Source organism: Drosophila montana, unplaced genomic scaffold (genome assembly GCF_035044405.1).
Source record: "Drosophila montana isolate Dmon_TW-CO22-7 unplaced genomic scaffold, ASM3504440v1 contig_3733_1, whole genome shotgun sequence".
NCBI lineage: Eukaryota > Metazoa > Arthropoda > Insecta > Diptera > Drosophilidae > Drosophila > Drosophila montana.
This window is the reverse complement of record NW_026998620.1, coordinates 6,831,200-6,857,255: the sequence shown is the minus strand read 5'-3', so window position 1 is coordinate 6,857,255 and position 26,056 is coordinate 6,831,200. Positions and strand designations below refer to the sequence as shown.

General features: G+C 35.4%; 3 protein-coding genes and 1 long non-coding RNA gene across 17 annotated transcripts in view; 1 reads left to right on the top strand and 3 right to left on the bottom strand.

The window, feature by feature from the left end:
• Dys (Dystrophin) overlaps positions 1-20,049 on the bottom strand; it is a 172,142-nt gene extending 152,093 nt beyond the window's left edge. For 3 of the 12 annotated variants that reach the window (XM_064693735.1, XM_064693737.1, XM_064693738.1), the window contains exon 1: positions 19,911-20,047. In XM_064693735.1, coding sequence (XP_064549805.1) covers positions 19,911-20,028 — 118 coding nt within the window. In that variant the 5' untranslated portion in view covers positions 20,029-20,047. Of the gene's footprint in view, positions 1-17,313; positions 17,575-18,770; positions 18,840-19,910 lie in introns of those variants that run through there. The other 9 variants (XM_064693741.1, XM_064693744.1, XM_064693745.1 and 6 more) reach the window with 5 other exon arrangements.
• Positions 1,359-3,389, bottom strand: LOC135436215 (putative sodium/calcium exchanger 7). 3 transcript variants are annotated; one of them, XM_064693750.1, is made up of 3 exons: positions 2,609-3,387; positions 2,300-2,545; positions 1,359-2,193 (listed from the first exon to the last, which is right to left on the bottom strand). In XM_064693750.1, exon 3 carries the CDS (start codon positions 2,139-2,141, stop codon positions 1,383-1,385), a length of 759 nt encoding a protein of 252 aa, XP_064549820.1. In that variant the 5' UTR covers positions 2,142-2,193; positions 2,300-2,545; positions 2,609-3,387; the 3' UTR covers positions 1,359-1,382. The 3 variants fall into 3 exon arrangements, with proteins under 3 accessions (XP_064549820.1, XP_064549821.1, XP_064549819.1); XM_064693751.1 differs by having other exon boundaries at positions 2,609-3,380; XM_064693749.1 differs by having other exon boundaries at positions 1,359-2,545; positions 2,609-3,389.
• On the top strand, positions 17,453-17,889 carry LOC135436218 (uncharacterized). The gene is made up of 2 exons (XR_010437496.1): positions 17,453-17,593; positions 17,651-17,889. It is a non-coding gene; the product is annotated as an uncharacterized LOC135436218 (long non-coding RNA).
• A 3,337-nt stretch (positions 20,050-23,386) lies between the features above and the next one.
• Positions 23,387-26,056, bottom strand: part of LOC135436217 (IDLSRF-like peptide) — a 50,007-nt gene continuing 47,337 nt past the window's right edge. Inside the window, exon 5 of the mRNA XM_064693754.1 lies at positions 23,387-25,865. Within this exon, the coding sequence (XP_064549824.1) occupies positions 25,718-25,865 (148 nt within the window). The 3' untranslated portion in view covers positions 23,387-25,717. The remainder of the gene's footprint in view (positions 25,866-26,056) is intronic.

The following is a 26,056-nucleotide window of genomic DNA, read 5'->3' as shown; positions in this document are numbered from 1 at the left end:
CAAAATGACGCGTCATCACACGGCAAACTGATGACTCGAAGACTAAGAAGACTGCATAATCAGCATCCCAAAGAGCAGCAGCAACATTTTCAGTGTCAATTACAATTATTTCCTTGGCTCCCCTCAGCAATTGCAATTGCAATCGCAGTTACACTTACGTTTGGAGCTGCAGTTGGAGCTTCAGTTGTTGTTTACCAGGAAATATTTCCGAATGTCTATCTCTCAATTTGTTTTTTCGCTGTTGCTGTTTGTTTTTCAAGTTGTTTGGAAATTGCTTTCGGCTTCTCCATGGAATTGTTATTTTTCTGTGTTCAGGGAAAACTCGTTCCTTGCAGTTGTTTTGCTTATTTAGCCAAAAGCTACTGGCAAATTTGAAAGCCAATTTAGTGATAACCCAAAAAAAAAAACAACATCCAAAAAAATGCACACAATTCCTTGTGTATCAATAAAGTTTCAATAATAATTAAATGCAAAAATGTTGTAAAATTGTAAAATGCATTTCACCTGAAAGCAGTTTCATTTGCTGCTCTCAGAAAACTCTGCTTTGCAAAAATTGCCAAGCACTTTACCATCATGGCAAAGGCAAACAGAATATGTTGGCAGTATAAACATAATATAAGACAAACATTTAATACAATTAGTTTATAAAAGATTTTCCTAACTGACTTTTATGGTATGAGTATGTCACGTTTGTATGAAATATACTGCATAATATAATTCCTTGGGCGCGCACTGCTAGCCTTACAGTAGTCTTCTGCCAACTCATCAGGGCGACAAACTGAAACAAACTAGCCATGTCCCTCTGCGTATTAATGCGTCTACCAAGACTTGAAATATTTATTCTCCTATGCCACACACAGAACAAGTTTATCAATTTATATCGATATTACGTCCCCTTTACAAATGGAGAATGGATTTTTAAAGCATACTTGAATAACTATGAGAGCTAGATAAAACAGACGTTGTTTGTAGGCCCTTCTATAGTTTACAGAGATTAGACAGTTTTCACTTCTTGAATAACCTTTCACATTCCCTCAAAAGTGAGCTCGAGCCTTACGATTTGGTATATACGCACTTTTGAATGCAAGTTAATGATGCACATAAATTCAAATTATTTTGTTTACTGAGTGAGGTCTACAGGGGATTTTATTGACGAGCACACTCAACTGTAGTACCTTAAAAAAATCCAAATATTTTTTATTTTATTTTTATTGTATATGTAATAAATGAAATTCTAATTTATTTAAATAATATACTCGTTAAATTTATATAAAGTGCTTTGTAAACGAACATGTAAATACACACACCCAAAAAAAGAGTTTTTCAAGACACACACCCTTATCAGGTAAAAGGCATAATTGATGGTAATCATTTCTTTTATTCTAGTTTTCATAGGCATCGACGAGATAGTCGTCATATGTGAATTGATGGATATAACCGGCCCTAATGAGTACCGCAAAGACGAGGTAGAGTAGGTAGATGGCCATTGAAAATAATCCAACAGAACGGCGAGCATTATAATTTAACACCGCTGTCCACAGCAGCGTTGACAAGATCCCCATAACCATCAGGATATACGCATTTTCACCATAATTTCCGGCCATACTTTGAGCTGTAACAGATTTGCCGATGGCAATCTTGCCTGCTATCACAGAGGTTGTGGTCAGGATTAAAGCGCAGAATGCACTTCCAATTGTTGCTGCATAGGCCATTTTTTCATACCCAAGCAAAGCCAACGAAGTATTGACTACCAGATCAGCAATGGAGTTTGAGATGGATTTTATAGTGGCACCCATGAAGTTGGATGGAACCTGTAGTATGTGACCACAAACATCCATTATCATGGAAATTTCAGCAGCACACTGGAATGTCAGAAACATGGATCCAGTCAGATTCATGATCGTATACAAGCAATGATATGCTGGCGGGGCACTAGTCCTCGAGTGAAAAAACGTAAAAACCGAAATGGGAATTGTTAACACAAAGGAGTAAAGGCCGTATATGGAAGCATCAGGTATATTTGAATACCAGAGCCTCGATTTATCTCTGAATATCAAAGCCGCTCCCAATACGATTGTGATCGCCGGATTAATGATAATATGCAGGCAATTCAGGAGCTTGCTCCAGCCATTTTTATCCATCTCGTAATCCACAACGGGTATATATATCGCGCATATTATTACAATTGGAGTCCTGGCAACATAAAAGATTCGTATAAGAAGATTAGCCTTGCGCCAATCAGCTAAAACAACGGGCCGGAGTGCGTAGAAAAACTCGCTAAAGAGATTGACATTATTACCTACGGCCATATTGTACATAGCATTGCGATAAGAATGCTTCTTAAGGGTCACATGTATTGTCGATCGTTTAGTCGTATAGCTGAACGTTTCATAATTGACGCTGGTGTAGGTCGGTTTCCTCCTCAATATACGCACGCGGTGATCCACTGCAATATGGTCATATTTATGCTGCAATTGCTCGCGTCTTTTTATAACCTCGTATGTTTGGTCCACATCTTCTAGTTCGTCTAATTCGTGCTTATACGCTTAAGAGTTAAGAGAAGTGAGTTAGATAAATACAGACACAGCTCGGTAAATGCGCTACTTACACTTCATGGCCATGCGCACAAGATACACGTCAACAATATTGACGACTAAATAAAGAATGAAGAGAAATAGTATTCCGGAGTGTCATTATTCCGCCTGTTTGCATTAAATATTCCATGAGAAGCACAGCAAAGAGCAAGAAAAGTAGATCGCGCATGGTCGAAGAAGAGTTCATCTTAAACGGACTGATATAGCAAATCCATCCGCCTACGAACATTACCACAAACAATGACCCTGAGAGGCAATTGGCATATACAGGCACATCATCTTTTAGTGCCATAAAATTACTAAACAGATCCGGCGTTGAATTGCTAAGGGTCAATATCGTTACGCCAGCGAGATGCTCGCCCATTTGGAGCATCCGCGCAACAACCTTCAACGCTGGACTGTAGTAATAATGGACCACATAGCCGAGGCAGAGCAGCAACTCGACACTTAACAGCAGGAAGGCGGTCACGAAGGCAAACTCCTGAAATTGATTTTTGCATTTAAAATCACAGGCTAATAAATGTATATATGGTACGAAATTCGTTCCGGCTAAGCAATTAGCCTTTTTAACAAATTCACATCTCTCTTCATACGGAAAATTCACCACAACAAAACAATTGACTTTTTTCAAAAACATATCGAATTCTTTGTCTTAAGCGGTATACGTATGGTTTGGGACCATGATAATAAAAATTCAATTTATGTGTATTAAACTTTAACTGGATTTGCCTTAAAAAGAGTGTCTATTTTTAAATAAATCAATTTTTCTTAACTTAACACTTATTTAATTTAGACAATGAAAGCAAAGAAACATATATATATATATTTATTATTAATAGAACTGAATGTACACAATTTGCTGGCGATCTTTATAATCGTAAACAAATTTAACTGCACGTAACTCCACTTGATTAAAATTTAATTTTTTATAGATTTAATGATTTTAAAGAAATGCATTTTTCAAACTTTTCAACAGTAAAAGTTTTTTATAAAGTATTACGTTTAAGATTTTGAAAACATTTTCTATTTGCAATGTTGGTGTGCTGGGACTATATTCGCCTTAGCATTCGTAAGGCTCAGTGGGTACAGTGCAGCTTCTAGTCGGACACTCCCGACTATGATATTCTTATTGTTTTGTTTTCTTTTTTTGTCGCTGCATTGTTGAATTTCAATAAAATTGTATGGCAAATTGATAACCAAGTACAGCATGCAAATGAAAATATTGTCAGACACAAATAATTAAAGTTGACTTGAATTGAATTCAATTGAATAGTGAGCGACTGACAGACTGATGTCATTACTTCCAATACATTTGTGATTATTTCGATCTGCGCTTTTGTGACTCTCCTTCATTTCGAATCGAGTATTCAGTGTACAACTCACACCCAAAACGCCCACACAGCATCAGCTGACGGTGATTGTTGTTGCTGACGCTTTTTTTTTTTTAATTTTTATTGCTTTCAATTATAAAACAGTAAATCGGCATTTTATGGCTCCCAGAGTCGACAGCATATGAAAATCATTTTTGAGTTGCGTTGAGAATAAAAGTTTTGGCTGTAAGCCATAAAAATATCGTTTACCCGCCGTTTTGTCAGTTAATACAAACAAAAAGAAACTTTTGATTGGCATCGTTATGTTTTTAATTGTTTGGTGGGATTTAGTGCGTACCAACTGCATTGTGTGGTCTTTTGTTGGGATTTGCAGTGCGTATCCTTCGCTGACTTATTCAACAGAGAAACCTATCAACTATTTATGATGAGCTTTGCAGAGCTTCATATGAAAGAGGTTGGTCGATTTGAACTCCTGTTTATTAGGATAAATAGACAAAATAACTCGTTTTGATTACATCACTATTTCTCATAACAATAATTACCCTTAAATGCAGGAGCGAGAGAAAGTATATTATTACTGTTAGTCCAGCTGATCCATAAAAATTGGCATATATATCATATATTATAACAGCCAGAGACACATTTGTGTGTCATATTTAAGCACTGAAATTTGTTTTTATCGTACTATAAACAATAAAATTAATCAAAAATTGAAATTTGATAATGTGGGGCTGATTAAGATGAACAAAGATTTCGAATGTCATACAGATAAGTAATTAGATAAGTAAGTATGTATATACATACAAAAATCAACCTCAATTTATTGAAAAAGAGATAAATACTCAGCAGGAAATGCAAGTATCCGCTGCAAGTAGCCGACAGAGTAATACTCTATTCAAACTTGGCTGTGTATACTCACGATGAATATATTCATGTACCTTCATGCATTAAATGTCTTCTGCTTGTTACATACCATTTATTATGCCCTATTTGAGCACATTTATTGGTACAGGGTATGCAACATATTTGTAATGAATGTAAACAAAATAACAAACGGCAACATACCGCATTTTGTTTATTGTTGGAAAGCTGTTTGCGGCATGTGCCGCTGCTTCGATCCCTTGCCTGCGGGTCAACAACAAAACTCACGCAAAGTTGCCAGCTCTTCAGCTCCCCACCAAGAGCAGGAGCACAAATACGCACACGCACGCAGCTACACTCGTTTATACATACATGCAGAGCTACCGTAACAAATATTTATACTTTATACGCACACACACACACACACATACACATATGTTTAAAAAAATGCTTGTGCGATGTGCTCGCGTATATGTGTGTCACGCACAACGGCAAGAAATATGACGAAAAGGTGAAGGAACTCTGCGCGATGGCGCTTGAGAACTGATAAGCGACGCTCGACGCACATTGAGCGCTATCAGGCTTATGATTGAAACAGCTAAGCACTGGAAGCAGCGCAGGGGATTGGACGGTTCGTTCCGATTCGTTAACTATTCAACAATAATATCAACCAAATTGAAATTCCGGGTAAAGCAAAAAAAACATACAGCGCCACAGCGGAAATAGTTTATTTTGATTTATAGGTTTCATATAATACTTAAAGTTTATACATATGTTCAATTAGGTATGTATGTGTGTGCCCAATGGTAAATCATATAAACAACATATGACTAAATTGAAGATTCAGTTAAAGCTGCTGGAAACTTGTACGCAGTTCGTGTCGAGTTTTTTAAACACATGCACAGAAGCATGGCTACATGTGAAAAGAAAATAGTAAAAACGTCGAAGTCGGGTGTAACCGACTGCGCAATACTTCGTTCATAGAGTACAGAACTGCAAACCGATTCTAAAACCTACCGTTTTGAGTCCGGAATCAAAATTTTTTATTAACCAGGTTAAGAACCTTAAGCCGGGCTTGCTAGCTAAAGACAAGCCAAACCTAAGCCTAAGCCCAACCTATTTTAAAAGATGATTTGGAAGAAAAAAAAACACATTTTTATATATAAAAATATTTTTGCATATCGACTTTTTTTAGCATCGCAATTCAAAATAATAGTTTTAATAATTTTGAATTGTTCTACTGGACATTATAAGAAATTTAAGGCTTGAGAAAAAACATGGATACGTATATGTGGAAAACTGTGTTCGTGGTCCGAACCTCAAAGCGAGACGTTGCTTTAAACCAGGAATCTAATCTTGGTTTGTAGGTTAATTACAGATTATTTGATTTGTTGAGATGTGGGACTTTTGTAATATTCGGAGCTTTATATTTCGATTCTTAGCGAGTGTCTTGTTTAGTCTGCCTGACAAATTTTATGATTCTTACCTTAAGACTGAGGATAGATTTTGGCACAAAAGGAGGAACATTGCACAAGTCCAATATACTCTGTTTCATTTTGTGAACAGGGCATAAGAATTGCGGATTCGCACTCGCCATCGAAAAGCAGAATGCATGTACGTTAAGTTGAATAAAACAAACGTGGCACTTTCGAGCTTTATTCAATATTTTTGTTAGTAGGTAAATTTAAGCTCAGCCGTGTTTTTACTTTTATCGCTTTTATGGCGCGGCCCCTGTACGCTTCGGTGACTTTGTTGGCATGAGTTTTTATAATGACAATTCCATAAAGCCGGCTTGAACGCAAGGCATATATATGAGCCCAGGAAGCTTCAATTTAAATTGGCTTTTGTCGCTGGCTTTTACAGCCCATATAGGAAATGCCCTCGCACCACTTACACCACATCCAGAATAATCAGCATTTTTCATTTCATTCATAACACTCACATAATATTTGTGTGTGTGCATGTGTGTTTGGGTTTCTCTTTTTTTAATTTTTGATTTGTCAGTTGGAGCAATACATACATAAGTATGTTCACGTTTCTGTATTTACCTTTTTTATCAGACTTATTGCTCTCGTGAAGTTCGATTACCTTCACTTTTAAGTCCTTTTGTACGTGACACCCTGCCGCATGCGACACGCATTTCGATAGCGAAGTCTTGAGTCTTATTTCGTATGCCCTAGCAGAGAGTATTATAGTTTTGCCACAACATGCGTAAAGCATAGAGAGATATATCTTCGATCCGATAATGTATATATCTATATATTCTTGCTTAGTATGAACAGCCGACACGAAATAGCCGTGTCCTTCTGCCTGATTCTTGGAAACTGGTATATACCTGGCTGAATTTGACCACTATATCTTATAGCTGCCATAGGAATGATAGTAAGGGAATTGAGATCTTAGACTATAAACTTTTTGATTCCATACTTCTTTTTGCTCCTTACATATGAGCAGGTTCTTATCACAATAGAACTTCTATGTCACACAGTATGCAAGGGTATTTAAACTTCGTCGTGCTGAAGAAAAGCGTTCTTTTCTTGTCTGGATTATTTTTAGTTCTACTATAAAACATGTACATATTTTATTTACAATTTTTGATGCACACATTTACCATTTATTTCTTTGTATTCTTTTGACTGCTTCCCATAACAAATTCGCAAAGTACGTTTGATACTAGAGGGAAAATACAAATACTCATCGATGTTTTATTCAATTGCGATGGTGTGAGCGGACGCGCGATGTGAATTGGATAAAGAAGAGTTCTCATATAATAAATATTTCATGTGGGCCGGTCGAAATATTAGTTAAGGTCACGCATTTATTCGTCAAACGTGATTTGAACATGGTATCTATTCGTTCTATAGTATCTGCTATTTTTTATAGTTTAATATAATTCTTTAATTAAATCTCTAAAAAAAAAATATCTATAAAAATAAACCTTGAACACAATATAGATATGCATACTTATTACTTATCAAAATGATATGGCGCTGACCAAAGTATAATTGCAGTGTTGTATAATACGAAGACAAAATCCATTAAATAACATGTTAGAGTGCTCTAGCGGAGCGTGCCCAACTAAGAGATACCCTCAACTCCGCACCAACAAGCCATCTTCCTTATATAACACACACACATATACTATACACGCACACATGCCGCTTGCTGCGCTTCTTCGCTTTTCTCCACAATATGAAATATATATTCTTGAATAGATTCGGAGTTAATAGTCCAATTCTTATAAAATTTAAAATGTCTAAATAAAGGTTCTACCTATAAAAACGATATTTTTTCATTTAAGGAAACGGAGGGGGTATTCAAAAGTGAAATATGCCTACATACCAAATATTGTCTGTCAAGCTCTTACAGTTCTTGATTTACATAAAAACACACGTCTTGAAATCGAAATTATGGAGGCGGAATGAAGAAAACATCTTTCAGATTTCAAGTCTCCGGCATTTGGAGCTTACAGAGACGAACGGTGGGAAACCTGTACATGGCTATTGCCAGTATTGACAGTATAAAACACCAAGAAAATGGTATCTGTTAAGGATTATATGCAGGACAACTCGTTGGAGAACAAGAGAACAATATACATATAGATTATTGATTATTGATTGTCAAAATAGAAAAAAGCGACAAAGGCGTTTTTCAAAGAATAGAACAGCCAAAACTAGCTGGAAGATAATTTCTACACCTGATTGGAAATCACAGCGAAGTTCTGGCTGGCGCTTAATCGGACTGCGTGTATAGCCTGTTAATAGGTAAACCCACCGAGAGTTCCCATATTAAACAGCACTTTTCCTTTGTTTGAACAAGAAACAACAAATTAAATGCATCATTCAGGCAAACATTTGTGGCCACTTTGGCCCGCATAAATTAGTATACTGGCTGCATTTCAATGTGTGCCACAGCCGAAAAATGTCAGAAGATCATGGGAAAACCTGTTCCCCCCTTGGCGAAGTGGCAAGCGAGGGCCGGCAACCAGCATGTCCAACACTTTCAGAGTGTGTCTTGAAGTATACCGAGCGAGTGCTGCCAAAAGGCTTATCAACGTGGGGGACAACAAGACCCAAGTCATGTCCGTGTCCGTGTCTAAAGCCAGCCAGCCAAAGTCAAAGCCCACAGCAGTCCACCTCCGTCTCCGCCTTCGCCTCTGGTCCGCCCTCACTTGCGGTTCAACCGACTTTTGGTCGCCTTCTGCAACGCTCAGACTGACGCGTCTGTTGGTCTGATGTTTGGCTGTTTGGTTTTGGACGGGCTCTCTGTGGCGCGTGCAAGCGGAAGTTTTAATTCATTTTTGTTGTTTTACAAATATGCTTTTTTACAGTCGCAGCTCCATACAACTCAGTCAACACTTTGGACAACGCTTCCGACATTCGGTGCCAGCAAATTTGCATATACTGCCGGATGGGCAGCACTTAAAATTAGTATGCAACGTTAATTTACAGGGTATGACAATATAATTATTAAGTTTGCATACATACTAGTCAGCAATTGTGTGTTTTCAATTCTAGTTGTAAATAAACAAGAGCTCTATTCTGTTCGAAAAAGCCTCACAATTTTATGAAAATCTTTATCAATAATGGAATTTTTCTACAAACGGATGTAACAATAAAATCTCTAGAGATTTTGGCGACAAATGGCTGGCAAGTCTCTCAAAAATTCTGTCGATGACACAGAATTACGAGAGATAGCATTTTTCGGAGTTAAGTTTCCGAAACAACAAACAACTACGTATTGCGACCGCCCTATGGTTATATGCCAATGTCAATGTTAACACTAAAATAAATATTTACATTAAAATAAATATTTAATCCCTGACTTAAAATTTACTTCAAGTTCAAGCTATTGATCGTTCCAAAAAGGCATAAAATCTGACAAAATTGATAAACAGTTTATAGCCAGTGCGAGTCTTTGTGTTCGGATGTTTTATTGAAGATTTTGTTATATACAAGTTCGTTAACTAGATCAAATAGCACAAAATCTATATACTTTGCATGCCATTCATTGGTTTTCCTTAGTTCATTTTCTTCAGGTGTGGTTTTGACCAAACCTCTTAAGGCTTAAAATTAGCCTAATACTTTGGAAATTGGGTTGCGATTTGACTGGAAGAGATTTCTGAGTCACACGTGATAAATATTATTTAATAAATTAAGGCTGCAAACCGGGTTTGCATTGAACCGTTTAGAGTACTGAATTTCGATTTTGAGTTGCAATGAAAACTTCAGTATTATTAAGAAATCAGCTGAGCCAAAAAGCTGAATCCGAGACTGAAAAGAACCAGAAAATGATATTTTTTGCTGTTATTAATTTTACAGAGTATTGCAGATTCGACCCACGCATATCACCTTCACTAGTTAGTATAGTATCGTCTTCATTTGAACGTTTTTTAAAAGCAGTTGACTTCTGACACTTCTACTTTGGCTTTTACTTAATTTGTGGCTCATCGTCCTCACTTTTGTCTATCTATAAATATTCATTAAATTATTTAGCCATATCTTAGTCGATGGCCCACTCAAAACACTTAACGCCTTGTTAACTTTCGGTGGGCTTGGTACGGTTAGTTAGCTGTGTTGTGGCCCCGTCTGGTTTGCCACAAAATTGATTGTGAATTCACTTAGGCGGCAGGTTTTTGGTGAGCTGACAAAATGCTGAGATTGCTGCTTAAATTTTACGCATTCATTAATGTTACGGATAATTGAATTTACTTATCGCGAAATTCATTCATTCATACATTAAACGCAACTCAAGCCAAAAACAACAACAACAGCAGCAACAACGACTACGCTGACATTCGCAATGTTGTCGCCAATAACAACAACAACAACAACAGCAACCGGCAGCATTGGCAAATACTACAAACGGCGATAATGATGACACGACTGCGGAGTCAGTCCACAATTAAGAAGAAGACTCAACGATTCGGCAATTGCACATAAACTGGTTTTGGCCAGGCCGCAGCACTTATGGCCACATACTCCCATGTTAGTCCCATGTTGCGGGACTTAAATGCATAGCCGTTTCTTAAATACAGACGTATGAAAATGTTCGTATTGGCCAGGAGATTGCTTTGTCGGTTCTCCAGGAAGCAACAGATGTTGTTGCAGTCATCTTCGGTATTTACAAAAATTACACTCTGAATTATTTGAAAGTTTCCCAAATTACTGGACAATTTTTCTAATGGCAAAATTGTAGAAGAGAAAATTTGTTATTTCACTAGAAAATTTTAGTTGGCAAACTTAAGTAAACATTTTTCTGAAAGAACGCAGCAGACAATTAATTTGGTGTAAAGAGGTAAAGCGCTTAAACTGTAAAAAAGTTGGCTAATATTTTTCAGAACCTATTTTCCGATTACCTTTTTTAAGAACTTAAATAACATTAAATTTTCCATTCGTACATCTTTATGGGCTACAGATTTTTTTTTTATAGCATTGAAGACAGATTTGAGAGCATTGAGTTTACAGATTACAGATGGGAAAAGAACTGTCATTGGAAAATTGAAAACTTAAATCAATGAGTGAATTCGATCCCATAGATACATTTTATTCCATTAAAGAAAATGTTTGCTATTATATATAAGAATATGTGAGGATATGTACGGCGTATATTTCATTTAAGTCAATTTAAGGACTTTTCAGAAATCAATTCCTGATATCTATCAAATGCTTTGCAGCAAAAGCTTGTCTGTGGCATCTGCTGCACAACTGGGCATATTTTAAAGCAATTTTGGCTTGCCTTCAATACCAACACCTTTGGCCGGGCGTAGAAATGTTTGCAGGTGCAAATATTTGCCCATAAGTCGGTTCTCCTAGCGCTTATTAAAACCCACTTAGGCGGAATGGTTCTTTAGTGGCCGCGGGCAAAGGTACCTCAGCGGCTTGTGAGTCGCGCGGCTTACTTCTTACTGCCTATATATGTATATATATATTTACTTTCATTAAATGTGCGCTTACTTCTGAACCGACCAGCTTTTGCCATTGCCGCAACTCAATTGATAGGAGTTTAAATTTTAAAGTCGCAACATTTCCCAGCGAAGCGTGAGAAGACGCCCCAGTCATGTGTTATTAATTCATACGATAGATTGCGCGCGAAGTAAATGAACAAACAAACTCGACAATTACGGACACACGTACAAATAGATTGAAATACAAATACTGATGCTCTCTTGTCGGTGGCATTTAATTTAAGACAATTAACTGTTTGCTTGAATTTGCCAGTTTCAAAGGAGCAGCAGCTCCATAATTGACCCTGGCCATGGAGCTGATGTTCTGTTGATAGCTTTTTATTCTTTCCTCATTGAATGGGTTATCAATATATCTATTGGCATCTGGACGCACTTTCGATGCGCAATAAAGAAGAAAAAAAGCTGCTGTATTTAAAAGGGTTTTCTTTAAAGAGTTCCTTTACTTTTTCAAGCAGATGATTTGCTATACTGTTCTATGTTAAATGTAATCGCTGTGCACAAATAAAATTTGCATTTATATAACGAATTGAATGAATTCATAATCAACAACTAAGCATGCTGTAATTTCACCAAGTAATTCATCTAACAGTTTATCTATTATCGCGCTAAAAGTGAATGCGATCTTTGGCTTTCGCGTGCCCAGCCCCCATCCCAGTTGCGGTCAGAGTGCTGCAATAGCTCGCGGCCCCAAGCTCAATCAATGTAAGCAATCAATCAGTATGGGCCGCAAGCAACGTTCGAGGCACTACCCTTAATATTAATTCAATTCATCATCAATTCATCAAACAGACTTATCAGTCACATTAATCGATATTGCGTGCAACGAAGCGAATGCAAAGAAATTATATATGATCATAAAAGAGAAAGGGAACTTTAAACTGATATCGTTGCTCAGCTGCATACAACTACACGTGCATGCTTATGTTCGAACTGTCCGACTTGGAGATACCCTGCCTGTCTTGTTTACGTCTTTACACACACGATCGCAGCCCGCAAGCTATGGATCTTAGCTGCATAAGCTGCGGTTCTTCTTTCAAAATTGACCATACACTTTGGGGCTTAGTGTCCGAACCTTATAAAATTTGTAGGGCTTAAATATGGGTGTCCTTTCAAGACTTTGAGGTGCTTTTTTCTGCGGATCGGAGGAGGTTTCCAAAAAAAAATAAATAATCTGGATCTGGCTATAATAAAAGAAAGTCAACATCTTTTATAAGCTAAGAGATACGTTGAAAAAACGGATTTCGATATAGATTTTTATCGATTTAATGGAAACTGGGCAGGTTGGCAATTATTATTATCATTATTGATCTGCCTAGACGAACGGAGGAGCTACATTCCGAATTTAAAGTCTCTGGCTTTTATAGTCCCTGAGATCGACGCGACATGGCATAATCTTCTCGGCTAGAAGATATATGCTTGATGGGGGCGGAATTGGCTCCTTCTGTCTGTTAGACACATTTCCACAATACCATTTAACCATTATCAACGAGTTGAGGGTATAAACGTGTATGGTAACGTTGTAAATGATTAGATTTGCACTGCAGTCGATGATTTGTGACGCTTCAACGCGGTTTCTCGTACTTGTCTTGGCGTCAAAGTCAAAACTGCGAGTCAAAGCCAATGGATACTAACATTTATGGTCAGGTGAGTTTTGCAAACATTCACTCAGTCTCGAGATGCGCACAGCTTTTGCTTTTACCTTGATTGCTTTGTCGCATTACCGAGCCATTCAATTTGCCTTATTGGGTGGGCAAACTTTCTAATTAGACATTGTACATGGAAACACATGAAAACTGCTCGTCTCCAGTAAATGTGGGGGAGAACTTTCGTTGCCAGCTAACGATAATTTGTATTTACGCCTGTTGACAGTCGTTTCAATGTTTATTTTCTGTTACAACAGCAACAGCCACAACAACTTGTTAAAGGTTTATACACTGCCCAGCTGTGTATTAGCTTAAAAATATGTACATACATATGTATATACTTGGACTCATCTGTAAATACGTAAGACAATGAAAAGTCACGTTCGAACACAATTACTAAGACAAGTTTGTTGCTGATAGAACTCTCAACCTCAAGTACTTTAGAGTGGGCCAAGCAAATACTAAGCTCACAGTTGGTTGGAAAATTCGCCATTTGTCATCGTAAATGTCGAATGGAATACACTTGACCACTTATTCAAGATTTTCCGATAATTTAATTTCATTTTATTTTTAGACAGTTGCAAAGAAGAACATAAAAACAATTATGTATATTATAAATTTAGTTGAATTTCTTATTATTGTATTTACTGGTAAGTTTTTAAAAATATGTTTGGCTTATAAATATGCAAACATTACAAAATAAATTGCAAGCTAATATTTCACAATTGACAATGAAAGTCATAATTAGGAATATAAAAATAAATAAAATTTGCGAGTGAATAACTATTGACATTGTAATGGAAATAAACATTATACAAACAAATTTTTCCGCTTTCAAATATTTAAAAGTAAGAATGTTTGTCGAAGCGTTTTAGCTGCTCATCTCTTATAAAGAAACACACAAAAAGACTCGGTAGTAAAAAGATATTTGAAATTTTGCTGAACAACTGAGCGATATGTGAATATCAACTTCCAACGACTGTTTGTTTTGGTATATATACAAACATGAACATAAAATTACAGGAATTCATTTACGTGCTGCCACATAAAAAAGCTTTATGCTTTGTTGCCATCCCAAGTGGAAGGAAAGGCTTTAATTAGGGTGTAAAAATGTTTGGGTTACGAAGCCATAAATTAGAGTGTGAAAATGGTTGCCAAAGTCAAATGGCGACATCTGCATATATATAATCTGTATATATATCTCTATATCGAAAACTGTTTGTCCTGACTGACTGACTGACTGATAGACTGACTGAAGATTGACTGACTGATCAACGCACAGCCCAAAGCGTAAAAGCTAGTAATCTGAAATTCACACTATAGTGACCTTATGTGATGATGCATGTTGAGGGGTTTCGGGAAATCCATCAGCATGTGTGGATAAATCGCGTAAAACGTTTGTATGAAAATTTTTTGTTTACCCTCCGATCGGTTTAAAACTCATTTTCGAAAAATGTTTGAGAGAATTTATTTTAAATGTGCCACGGGCGAGGCCGGGGTATACCCGCCATTATCCTCTTTATACATAGGTCAATATTTCCCACCCTCATAGCTCGGTAAAAACTCAATCGATTTTCATAAGGTTTGGCTTTTTGTTCATGGTTTGACCTCTAGATCAATTTGGCATCTAAATCTGGCAACACTATTATTGGTCGAAATTCATGTGAAAATGGTAGCCTCAAATATCCTATATAGACATAGGTCAAAAATTCCTACCTCCATAACTCGGTCAAATCTCATCCGATTTTCACGAGGTTTGGCTTTTTGTTTATTTTTTGGCCTCTTAATCAATTTGTCAACTAAATCTGGTAACATTATTCTTGGTCAAAATTCATATGAAAAGGGTACCCTCAAATATCCTATATAGACATAGGTAAAAATTCCGACTCCCATAATTCGGTCAAAACTCAACCGATCTTCATAAGGTTTGGCTTTTTTTTCAATGATTGGCCCTTAGATTAATTTGGCATCTTAATCTGGCGACATTATTCTTGTTTTTGGGTATTGTGCGAAACTAATATTCAAAGCTTTACATAAGCACTTAATGAATACGTGTTTCACCGATTTAGCAACAGTAGTTAATTAGCTTGCCGTCCGATCGGATTCAAACTCATTTTCAAAGATCTTTGAGAGAATTTATTTTAAACGTACCGCGGCAAGGCCGTCTTAACGTGCGCCTTAATGACATAACATAACTACAGTGCAAATTTTTGTTCAGCTTCCTAGCTCTTACGGTTTGGACATAGAAAATACATATGTTCTATGTTTAGTGGTTGTGCGTTGATTACCAATCAGTTGTCAGTTAGTCAAACAGTTTTATATATAGATATACATATGTATATACATATGCATTCAAAATAAATGTGTGTATTAACATGTCGAACAGATAACAAGCACATCAGAGCTCTTTAAGACAGCATAAATTTATAACATTAGTTATCCAAAATTGTGCGACAGCTTTTTCAGCTTCGTTTAATTTAGCTTCAGCGTTTCCGAACACACCCTGCAGACCCGGTTATATTAACCCCATTGACAAGAGAAAAAAAAATAATGAAGAGGAAGAAGCAGAGAGGCGCCCGATACTCGTGCCCTCATTTGAGTTTAATTTCTGGAAAAACAATTTCTTTGCACCAGCCCAGAGAAATGTCAGCAAGCATCCGACCACGATTGCGACCACATGTTGCACACGCCCGGCACGGGCACACACCCCATTCACACACACACACACGCGCGCACACACGCACACACATAGGCAAATTGGGCATCTGCATTTCTCGCATAGCTCATTTGGCCGAGCATTTAATGATCAGACAACTAGCGGGCGTGGTCCAATTGCCGGCTTAGGCGGTTACGCTTTATAAACACCACAACAGTAATATCCAAATACACACACACACATACAAGCATATCCCCTCTTGCCGCTGCGTAACCCGCGCTCTAATGAGATCCGACCGCTGTGAGGCTTGTGGGCAGAGTGTTTGGGTCTATCGGTAATTGAGACTCGATTTGGTATCGAGCCGCAGCAATTCGCGCTTGCCATTTGCCACAATTCGTGTGTGGGTTTCAGTTTGGGCTGCATGCATATGTATGTATATACCTACACATATACACATACATACACATACATATGTACATATCTATGTCTCTGGTTTGTCTGCGACAACCAGCTGCTGGCTCTGTCTGCTGCGGAATGCGAATGCGCATTTGCATTTGGCTACACGTGTCTGTCTGTCTGTCCGACTGCGTTGAATGTGGAGCAGCGAGTGAAAAAAAAAATGCTCACGCCCAGAAAAAAAAAAGGAAAAAGATTACAAGTTGCAATTTGTTTGCGCAGCTTTTTTAATGGTTTTCCATTTGGTGTGGAGCTTCCTAAGTGCAGGCCGTAATTTGTTAATGATTACATGTCTAGCTACCAGATCATTAATTGAAATTCCCTGGCAATGCGATCATCAATTTTGATGATATCCAACCTGCGATCACTTAGGATTCAATACAGCAGCAGAAGCAATAGCGAATGGGCAATAGGGAATATGGACAATATGTAAAAGGGGAAGAATATTTATCTTCGATCATGAAAAACGGTTGCGAATTGACAGCTCATATAAAGTCGCCCTTAATAAAAAGCTAAAATAAGAGTAAAACTTTAAAAAGTTTAAAAGAAAAGAAGACACAAAGAAGTAAAGAAATAATTTTCCTCATTTGTTAGTACCAAAAAAAGATAAGTTCCCAAATAACTCTTGAGATTTAATTTCATTCATTATCAAGAGCTTGAAAATTAAATTTGTTTTACATGCGGTGTCCTCGTAAGAAATAAATGTCCTATCCTTAAAACATTATATATTATGCTGTGTTACAAGATAATTTTATAAATAGAAACCTAAATATCCACGCGGAGATCTAAATAACCGCCGACTTACCAATTAAAATAGCTGGTTCCATTTTCGTAAATCGCTTTTATTAAAAATTGTTTGGAATCCAAAACTTCGTTGCGTTTAAAACACGTAATTTACTTATTTCAAGATTATAAATGTAAAATCGTTGAATCACATAGCCTTTTTTATCAGACCTCAAACTTTATTTATAGCTTTTTCGTTGGCATTCTTTACACTTTTTCACTTGATTTGCTGTTTCGTAATATTTCGCGATAATTATTAAAAATAAAGGCGCGCCATGGATTTCTAAAAAAAAATGTATTTGGTAAATATGAGGTGGCAAATTTGATGGGAAAGAAGTTATAAAAACTGACACCTGCAGCGTACCAGCCTTGAATTTGATGTTTGCAAAAGCAAAATAAACAGAGAAAAAATTAAAACCAAACACGCCGAAACAAACACACATACACATACACAAATACGAAAGCAATACGAGCGAGCGGGCGAGAACAACAAACTACCGTTAAACGGCACAGGGCTATTGCCTTAATGAGTTTCTTGTTTGTTTGCATGCCATTTGTTGTTCGCTGGTTAATTTAACATGGTTTTTAGTTTGTTGTTTTTGTTGCTGTTTGTTTATTTTGATAGTGCAGTCCGTTTTTTAGTTTGTGTATTTCTTATCGCAGCAAGAGAGAGCGAGAGCAGCACAGGTGGTTGCTTCGCTTGCGCTCTCTTGTTCTGCTGCTCGATCAGAAAACAAACACCGGGTTGAAGCTAGCGGTATGGCTGGCAAATGGAACGTGTAGGGAATACGCCGCTCACATTCCAATAAGCACGCGCATGGAAAGGGAAAACCAGATATGAAACAATGGAATTGTGGAACAGACAACAGTTTCACTGCCGCTAACTCTGCTGACGTCGCTGTTGCCGTCTCGGGTAATTTGTGAGTCAAAGAATCAGCCAGTAAAAACAACTACAATTTATGTGCTTGTGTGCGTTCATGTGTGTATGTATGATTTTGTACATGAATGTATGTGTGTGTGTGGGATCAAGAAAAAGAGTTGAAGACAAAAATGCCAAAAAAAAATTTGTTTTTGCGCTGCAACTAAACACTCAAACGCATATTGGCCTATGGAATACAAATATAGCTATCTATATATTTGTATATCACTTAAATAAATCACTTTTGAACACTATAATATTAAATTGGTTTAAAACAACTTGTCGCTTGTTGGCAACAACACAAACACTACACTTGAACTTGTTGCGTCGCAGCCTACGATGGCGTCAACGTCGGCGTCCACATTTAATTGAATTTTTGCACTGCCTTTGAGCCAAATCGTGCTGTGCGCACATTTTGATTATATACTTTTAATTAAACATTTCGAGCCACTTTTATGGTTAATATCGCAAAGCAAAGCGGTGCTTTATACACTTTTTATTGCTACCCTTTTGCGCTGCTTCTTCTTTGCGTTTTTGTTGTTTTTTTTTCTTGTCTTTACCTCTACCATAAAACGAAAAACCTTCCGCGCACTTAAAACGAAGTTTCTCGCGCGGCTGCGCTGTCGTGACTGTCTGATTGGGGCAAACCGATCTTGAGAGTGAGCGACAGTGCTGGCTTTTTTTGAGAGGCAGCAAAGTCTAGCTAAAAAATAGCCAAAAATTAAACACAAAACGACGAACGATGTATATAACAAAGGAATTTTTGTGTAATTGTTGATCATTTCAGTATATTTCCTTAAATTTTATTGTTTCGCTTTTGTTATATTACAACAACAACAAAATCATATGCAATGGAAATGGCTAGAAATATCCCACTTAAAAAAAGCTAGTCTTAACTGGCAACACTGATCAGGAAAATGAGAGCGGGTACAAAATGTGCAGAAGAGGGTTCTGTTAACATGAGAGTATATTACCATTACACACTGCTATTCTTTGGCCAGCCAGTACAATCAATTTATTTATATACTTTGTTTGAATAAAGTTATAAATAAGTTTACATACATAAAAAAGGTTATTAATGATGTGTAGATAGTAATACATAATTATAAATTATTTATTATTATTATTATTTAAGTTATTTTATACCAGTTAATTTCTATAAGAGTATGTTGGCTTCGGCTTTTAATCTGATTGTTTAACTGTTGACTAACAGTTTCTCTCTGAGAGCGCACAGCAGCTCAACTGTTCCATTTTCATTTTGGCGCGTTGCATGGATCTGCCATCAAAATGATCAATTTAAATCGAATTGGAAATAATTGATAGGCATAGAAAAAAGTCAATTTGGGACTGAACTTGGTTTGGAACAGTTTTATATATGGTATATATGTATACTTTCAAGTATTATTAATTAATTTGTAGTACAAAGATATTCGAATACATTCAGGTAATTTACTATGCTATATGTACATATATCAAGATATATACTTGTCTTATATGCATATATAACTGCCAGACTTTTCACATACTCTGCAAAAGCTTCAGCGCAACGGCATTTTATCAAAATTTAAAGCCATGGTAAACATAAGATAAGCGTCTACAGGTGTAGACAGCTCTAATGTGAACTGCCGCATACATACACCTACATATATAAACCTATATTCATTGTATATGCATACTTAATTAAAAAAAAAAAGACTCACCCATCGTTTTTACTAGAAACTCATCGTAGTTCATCAAGGGCGGGGTTGTGGCGCCCTGAACAATATCCAAGAAATCCTCCTCGCTGTAGACTGAATCATAATCGCTGGGATCGTGCATGGTTTATAGTTTCACTGTCGTACTATTATTTTATATCTTATAACTTTCGATTAACAAAGGGAAAAATTTACATTTATTACAATTTAAAGGAACCAATCAACTGTTCCTAATAAATCATGTACTACTTATTTACTTCTTAAATAACTTTTGATGCCTGAATAAACACTATCACATACTTTTGGGCATCTCGGAAAATATATGTGCTTGTTTGGACCTGCGACGCCTACGGTCACGGACACTGCAATTACTGGATTGGGCTAGGTTGTTATCAAACTTTCGCTTTTTTAGAGCATTTGATTGGCAATAGGTAAAATCACTTAGATTTATTACATCGCAAACTGCATCAGCGTGAGCCAAAAGCCGACCTTTAATAGCGCCCACCTGAACCGATGACCGAATGCGCTAAAATATGAAGTACGACTAACGCGACAGTTGCTGAGAGCCTCTAATCAACGGCGAGTAAATAAAATTTCTACGAAGGCTATCATAAGCACAAATGAGAAACGCAATGCAAACGTCTCCCAACTGATTAGAATACTTATAAACATTTTTTTTTTAATACAGAAACCAAACGTTCTATTTGCAAAGAGATCGCCCAGCAAACGCTCTCAACTGTTAACTTAGATGCTATCATAATGTTCCTACAAGTCTGTCTCCCTCTCGCTCTCTCTATTCACTTGTTTGGGCGAAAGTAAAGGTGGAAGTGTGTGAGGGTATTAAATTGTGGGAGATTCCGAACGGCCCGGAACGCCGTATCTTATCGCTCTTCTTGAATTCAAACTTGTTCCATACACGTATCGAAACAAGTAAAGCCCATCAACAGCTTACTGATAGCTCAATTTTCAATTAATTATAACTCGGCAATATTTTGATTCTCAATAAGATATTTAAAGAAAACAACAAAGTTTTTCATTCAAGAATTTAACAGATTAGCGATCATTGCTAATCATTGCCAATTTCGACTCATGTACTGCCTGAAAAAAAAGACAAAGCTATGTCAGGAAATGTATGAAAGAACTTTTGTATATTAACTCTTAATTTAAGCCTAACTCTAGATTAGCTATATTAGTTTGAAAATACATTTTTTTTTAAAAAAGGGAAGATTAGATGAAGTCTTAGTAAGGGGAGTAGTTCTGCAATGCATTTTATATGGAGATACAAATTGTACAAAATTTCAGTGCCAAATGCGATAAAATGCTGAGCATAGCAGTCAAAGACATTTAAAAATTTAAAAAATGTTTATTTTAAAGAAACTTAGATGATTTAGAGGAAATTTAGAGTTTAAAATTTTAAGGAAATAAAAAGATAGAAACCTTGATAAACTTGTGTGACAAATTTTAGGTTGGGCCAATTTTAACAAATTTATGAGCATTTTGAATATAAATTAATTACAAATCCAAATTTAGTCGAAGATGATTAAAGGCTATGTTGAACAGAATCAATTTTCATAAAGAAAATAAGTAAGACTGGCCGACTAGGGGATACCCTGAACCTTCTTCTACCAACAGCAAATGCAGCTCGCACTCGTATAGAAATTCTTGCAGTTTGTGGTAGCTTCCGCTAACACGCGGCTTGTCAATAACTTCTGTGCTTCTTAATCTTGCTGAAATTTTCAACAGTAGATCTGAGTGTGCTTTAAAATATTAAAATATTATTATTATTATCGCTATTCTTGTATAAAAAACTTTTTGTCTATCAAGATATCTTACCGGCATTTATAAGCTTGCAGAATCTTATCAATATCGAACCATTATACAGCAGCTAGTATAGTAGAAGTATCTTATATCGCAAAAATATCTGTTTTCAAAAATATTGTCAACAAACTCAGCATTTTTGAGATTCACTATACTTACATATCTGCAAAAGGGAAATGTCTACAAGGGTATTAGATCTTCGTCGAAAATTAAGTGCTTGTATGGAAAACATTTTTTTTGTTTATCAAGATATCTTACCCAAACTCCGCACTTATAAGTTTCACTATGCTCCCTACACATTTGCAAAATCTTATCAACATCGGACCATTATATCATATAGCATCTTAAGATAAAAGATAAGTGGAATAGTAGTATCTTACAGTTTGTTTTTACAGATATTTTCATCTCCACCAAACTCAGCATTTTCGAGTTTCACTATACTCACATATCTGCAAAAGGGAAGATATACTTACTTTCTCGTCTATATTTTTAATTTGTTTTGAAACCCTTTTATGTTAAGTAAAACCATGTAATTGTTTTTAAAACAGCACACCAAAGAAATAGCTTCATTGGAATGTTCAAAATTGTATTTAAGTTTTTGTTTGCATTTCAATCTATATTCATATACACATAGAATTTTGTTATATATTTAATTTATTTTCAATATACGATATAATGTTTTTTCCGTTTGCAATTGGATCCAAGTTTGGTTTTAATTCAATATTTTTTGTTTGTTTTTATTTTTTTGTGTGATTTTTGAAGAGTACTTAACTCTTGTTTGCTGCAATAGTTTTGCTAACACTTTCAGATATGTTTATTGGTAATTCTTATAGAGATACTCACACATACATATACGTATTGTATGCATGGGTGCAACTATTTCATGCTGTGGTAGTTGGAGAAAAAAATGGAAAAGAAAATATCAAATTTAGGCAATATTTTTAATTGTAAAAGTTGTTTATTTTTTGCATTTTGCGGATTGCTTTGTAGAATTGTTTCAGCATTTTAATTTGTTTTGGGTCAGTTTTGGGCTTAAAACACTGAAACAAGTTACAAAAACGGTTAGGAAAAGAATACAAATTAAAAAAAGAAGTCGAACGAAAGTATAGTTAAGAATATTTTAAGTGAATTTGTTTGGTATAGGTTTATGTTTAAGATTGTATTTTTTTTCGTAAATATAGTTTGAATTTGAAGTTCTTTCACAATTATTTATTTTGCTTCGCTTTTGTTTTCTTCGTACGCATATTTGATATGTTTTCATTTGTATATTGATATGTAGCATATTTGCTTAATTATAGATTTTAATCCGTTTTCTATTTGCCGTATTTAATTTACGTTGTATTTTTTTTTTTGGTTTTGTAGCGTTTTTAAACATCGATAGCGAATTCGCTGATATGTATGTGATATAGTTTTGTGGCTTACTTATAATATCGTATATATAGTACTAGGTTTGTATAATAAATATTAAAATTGTTCAAAAATATGCACAAAGAAACGCATAATTGCTGCAAAATTGCATAGATATGTATGTGTATGTTAGGAGTTTTGATAGGTTTCGAGTAAACGATATATAAAAGTGTTGAATCATTGGATATATATAACAATACATATGCCAAATGTTATAATTGTATTCATAAAAAATAATCAAATTATCACTTGTAGTATTTTTTTTTTTGGATTTTTTTATTTCGTTTTGTTCGCGTTCTACGTCCATTTGCATCCATATGAAATATGTAGCTTGTCTCTTTATTTACACGGGGCATATACACATGTATACATACATACACATTTATAAGTGATATGTATGTGTTCATACTACTATTATTATATACGTTGCTTGTTTATATACTTAATCATATACATAAATATACGTATATTATATATATATATATATATATATATATATAGTTCAATGGATCTGTTATTTTTATATTTCTTTTAATACCACTCTTAATTGAATCTTTGAATCATGTTTCTATATATTGTGTACACATAAGTACTTCTTTTCAAGCATTTAAATAGACAATTAGCAATAAAGAGAAACATCAAATAAAATTGTTTATAAATTATTTCGTTTTTAAATTTGGTTTTTCTATCAATAGTTGGTTTAATACGCGTTTCTACCAGCTAATTCAAGGTACTTATAACTCCATTATTAAGTGTTTTTTTTTCTCTCTATTTTTTTTTAGTTTTTTTTTTAGCTATCTGCTCGCCTTTCGTACATGATCTGCCGTTAAAACGTTGGGTTCGATACTCGATTTGAATTGGACTGAAATACCTTAGAGCACACTTCTCGTATGGAATGTGCTTAGTTACTTTCACTGCGTTTTAACAATTCCGTGCTTTTTCATCTCATATTAACTACCCGAAGGGGCCTAGACATAAGCTATGTGGGTGGATTTCATTTTCTTTCATATTAGTCAAAGATAAAATTTAGATTAGTGCTAAATATAGTTTTAGAAGCCAATTTTGTTCTTGTTTTTCTAGATACCATTGTTATATCTTTTTTTTTAGATCGGTTTGAGGGTCAGTTTTTGAGTCAAAATAAAACAAAATTGGCTGCTAAAAACTGTAATCTCATGAGCTTCATTTTGGTTACTATACTTTTTATATATTTATTTTATTTTAATTGTTTATTAATTGATAGACAGGTCTTGTGCTAAAACGTTTAATAAGCTAACACACATTTTCCTCAATTTAAGCAAGGTTAATATTGTGATAAGAATGTTTATTTATTTACCAGTTGTTTAACTAGTTTCCAAACATTAAATATTTATCAATTATGCAACTCGACAATTGTTTTTTCAGCTATTGCATTGTGTACAGTAGCCCGACATTTGCGATTATTTATCTTATTATAATAATAAATATATATGTATTTCGCATAGTTGCAAATTGAAACATTGAATGCTTGTCTACACGTCTTCAATTTAAGAACAACAATAGCTGCAGGGCTTGCTAGTGGTTTATACTCTAAGCTCTAGACGATATGTCCCAATATGTATATACTATATAAATAGACATAAATGTGTGTATATAGAAAAGAATTTTCTAAAATTTAAACGTACTCTTGTGGGGTCGATATTAAGCATTATTTCTTGGAAGGTTCTGTACTGATAGCCTTGGTTTCTTTGCTGCTGAAACGTACAATACTTGTAGGATTTCTGCTTTGTGTGAATACCTTGAGTGTGTTTTTGGGGATTGAAACTAGATTTTTAGTGAGGCATCTTGAAACACTTACAAATCCATTAATAAAGTCAGTATACACATATAAGAAAGATATCATTTTATAAATATTTATGTTTTTTTTTCTTCTTTTTTTTCCCTCTGTTTACTTTTGCCGAACGATCCCGCTTCTACATTTTGCTTTTACTTTTTCGTGAATTTTTTTTTGTAATGTTTTCATTTTTCTTGAAAATTTGAGTTAGTTACTGAAAGTTGCGCGTTAATTTTCTCAAAATTTGACGAAGTTTTCCAACACAAACGAACTAAGAGCTAAGAATGCAGACCGATTGAAAGAGCGCAGAAGAATTGGGAGAAAGTACTTGATATAGTTGAGAAGCCGATCAATTTTCGTTTTGGTATATTTTTGCAATTGACCAACATATTTTTGCAGAGTAGCGTTTTTTTGTTCTTTTGTAATATTTTTCATTTTTTTTATATTTTGTGGTTTTTTTTTTCTAAAAAAGATGTTTTAAAATTGAAAGCAAATCAAGAGTTGGATGGGCAAGAAGAAGCATAAAACTTAGGACTTATTTTGGAAACATATTAGAACTGCGAAAGTTTTGAGAAAATATTAGATGTATGAGTGTGTTCGTGTCTGGATTTGTGTATGTTTATTAGTGTGTATTGGTTTTGCGTTGAATGTATAGATTTGCTGCAACACCTTTCTAATAATTGTAATTATCATAGGGCGTGCCCAAATATGAATAGAAATTAGGATTGATGGGCTGTGCGTGTGCATAATAAAATCCAGAAGCCGGATCCGGCGCTACTCAGTCAAGGAAACCGGTGTTGACCAATTTCTCCAAAAAGAACTTCACATCACCCAGTTCCGAGTCCTTGATGCCAAGCGACTTCAACATGCCAAGATCGCCATTCTCCACAGCCATAAAAACGGAACGTAAATGCTCCAAGTCAGATCTGCAAAAAAAAAGAGTATTCAAATTTAGTTGTTTTCTATTTTAAACAAAATAAACTCTGTAATAGATGTTGATAACTCTATACTTGGGTTCATTAATAGGGTAATTTCCTGCTCATGATGATAATACAAGCAAGAGCTACAGTAAAGGCAACATTGCTAACAAATTTGGTGCATAAATTTACAACTAAAG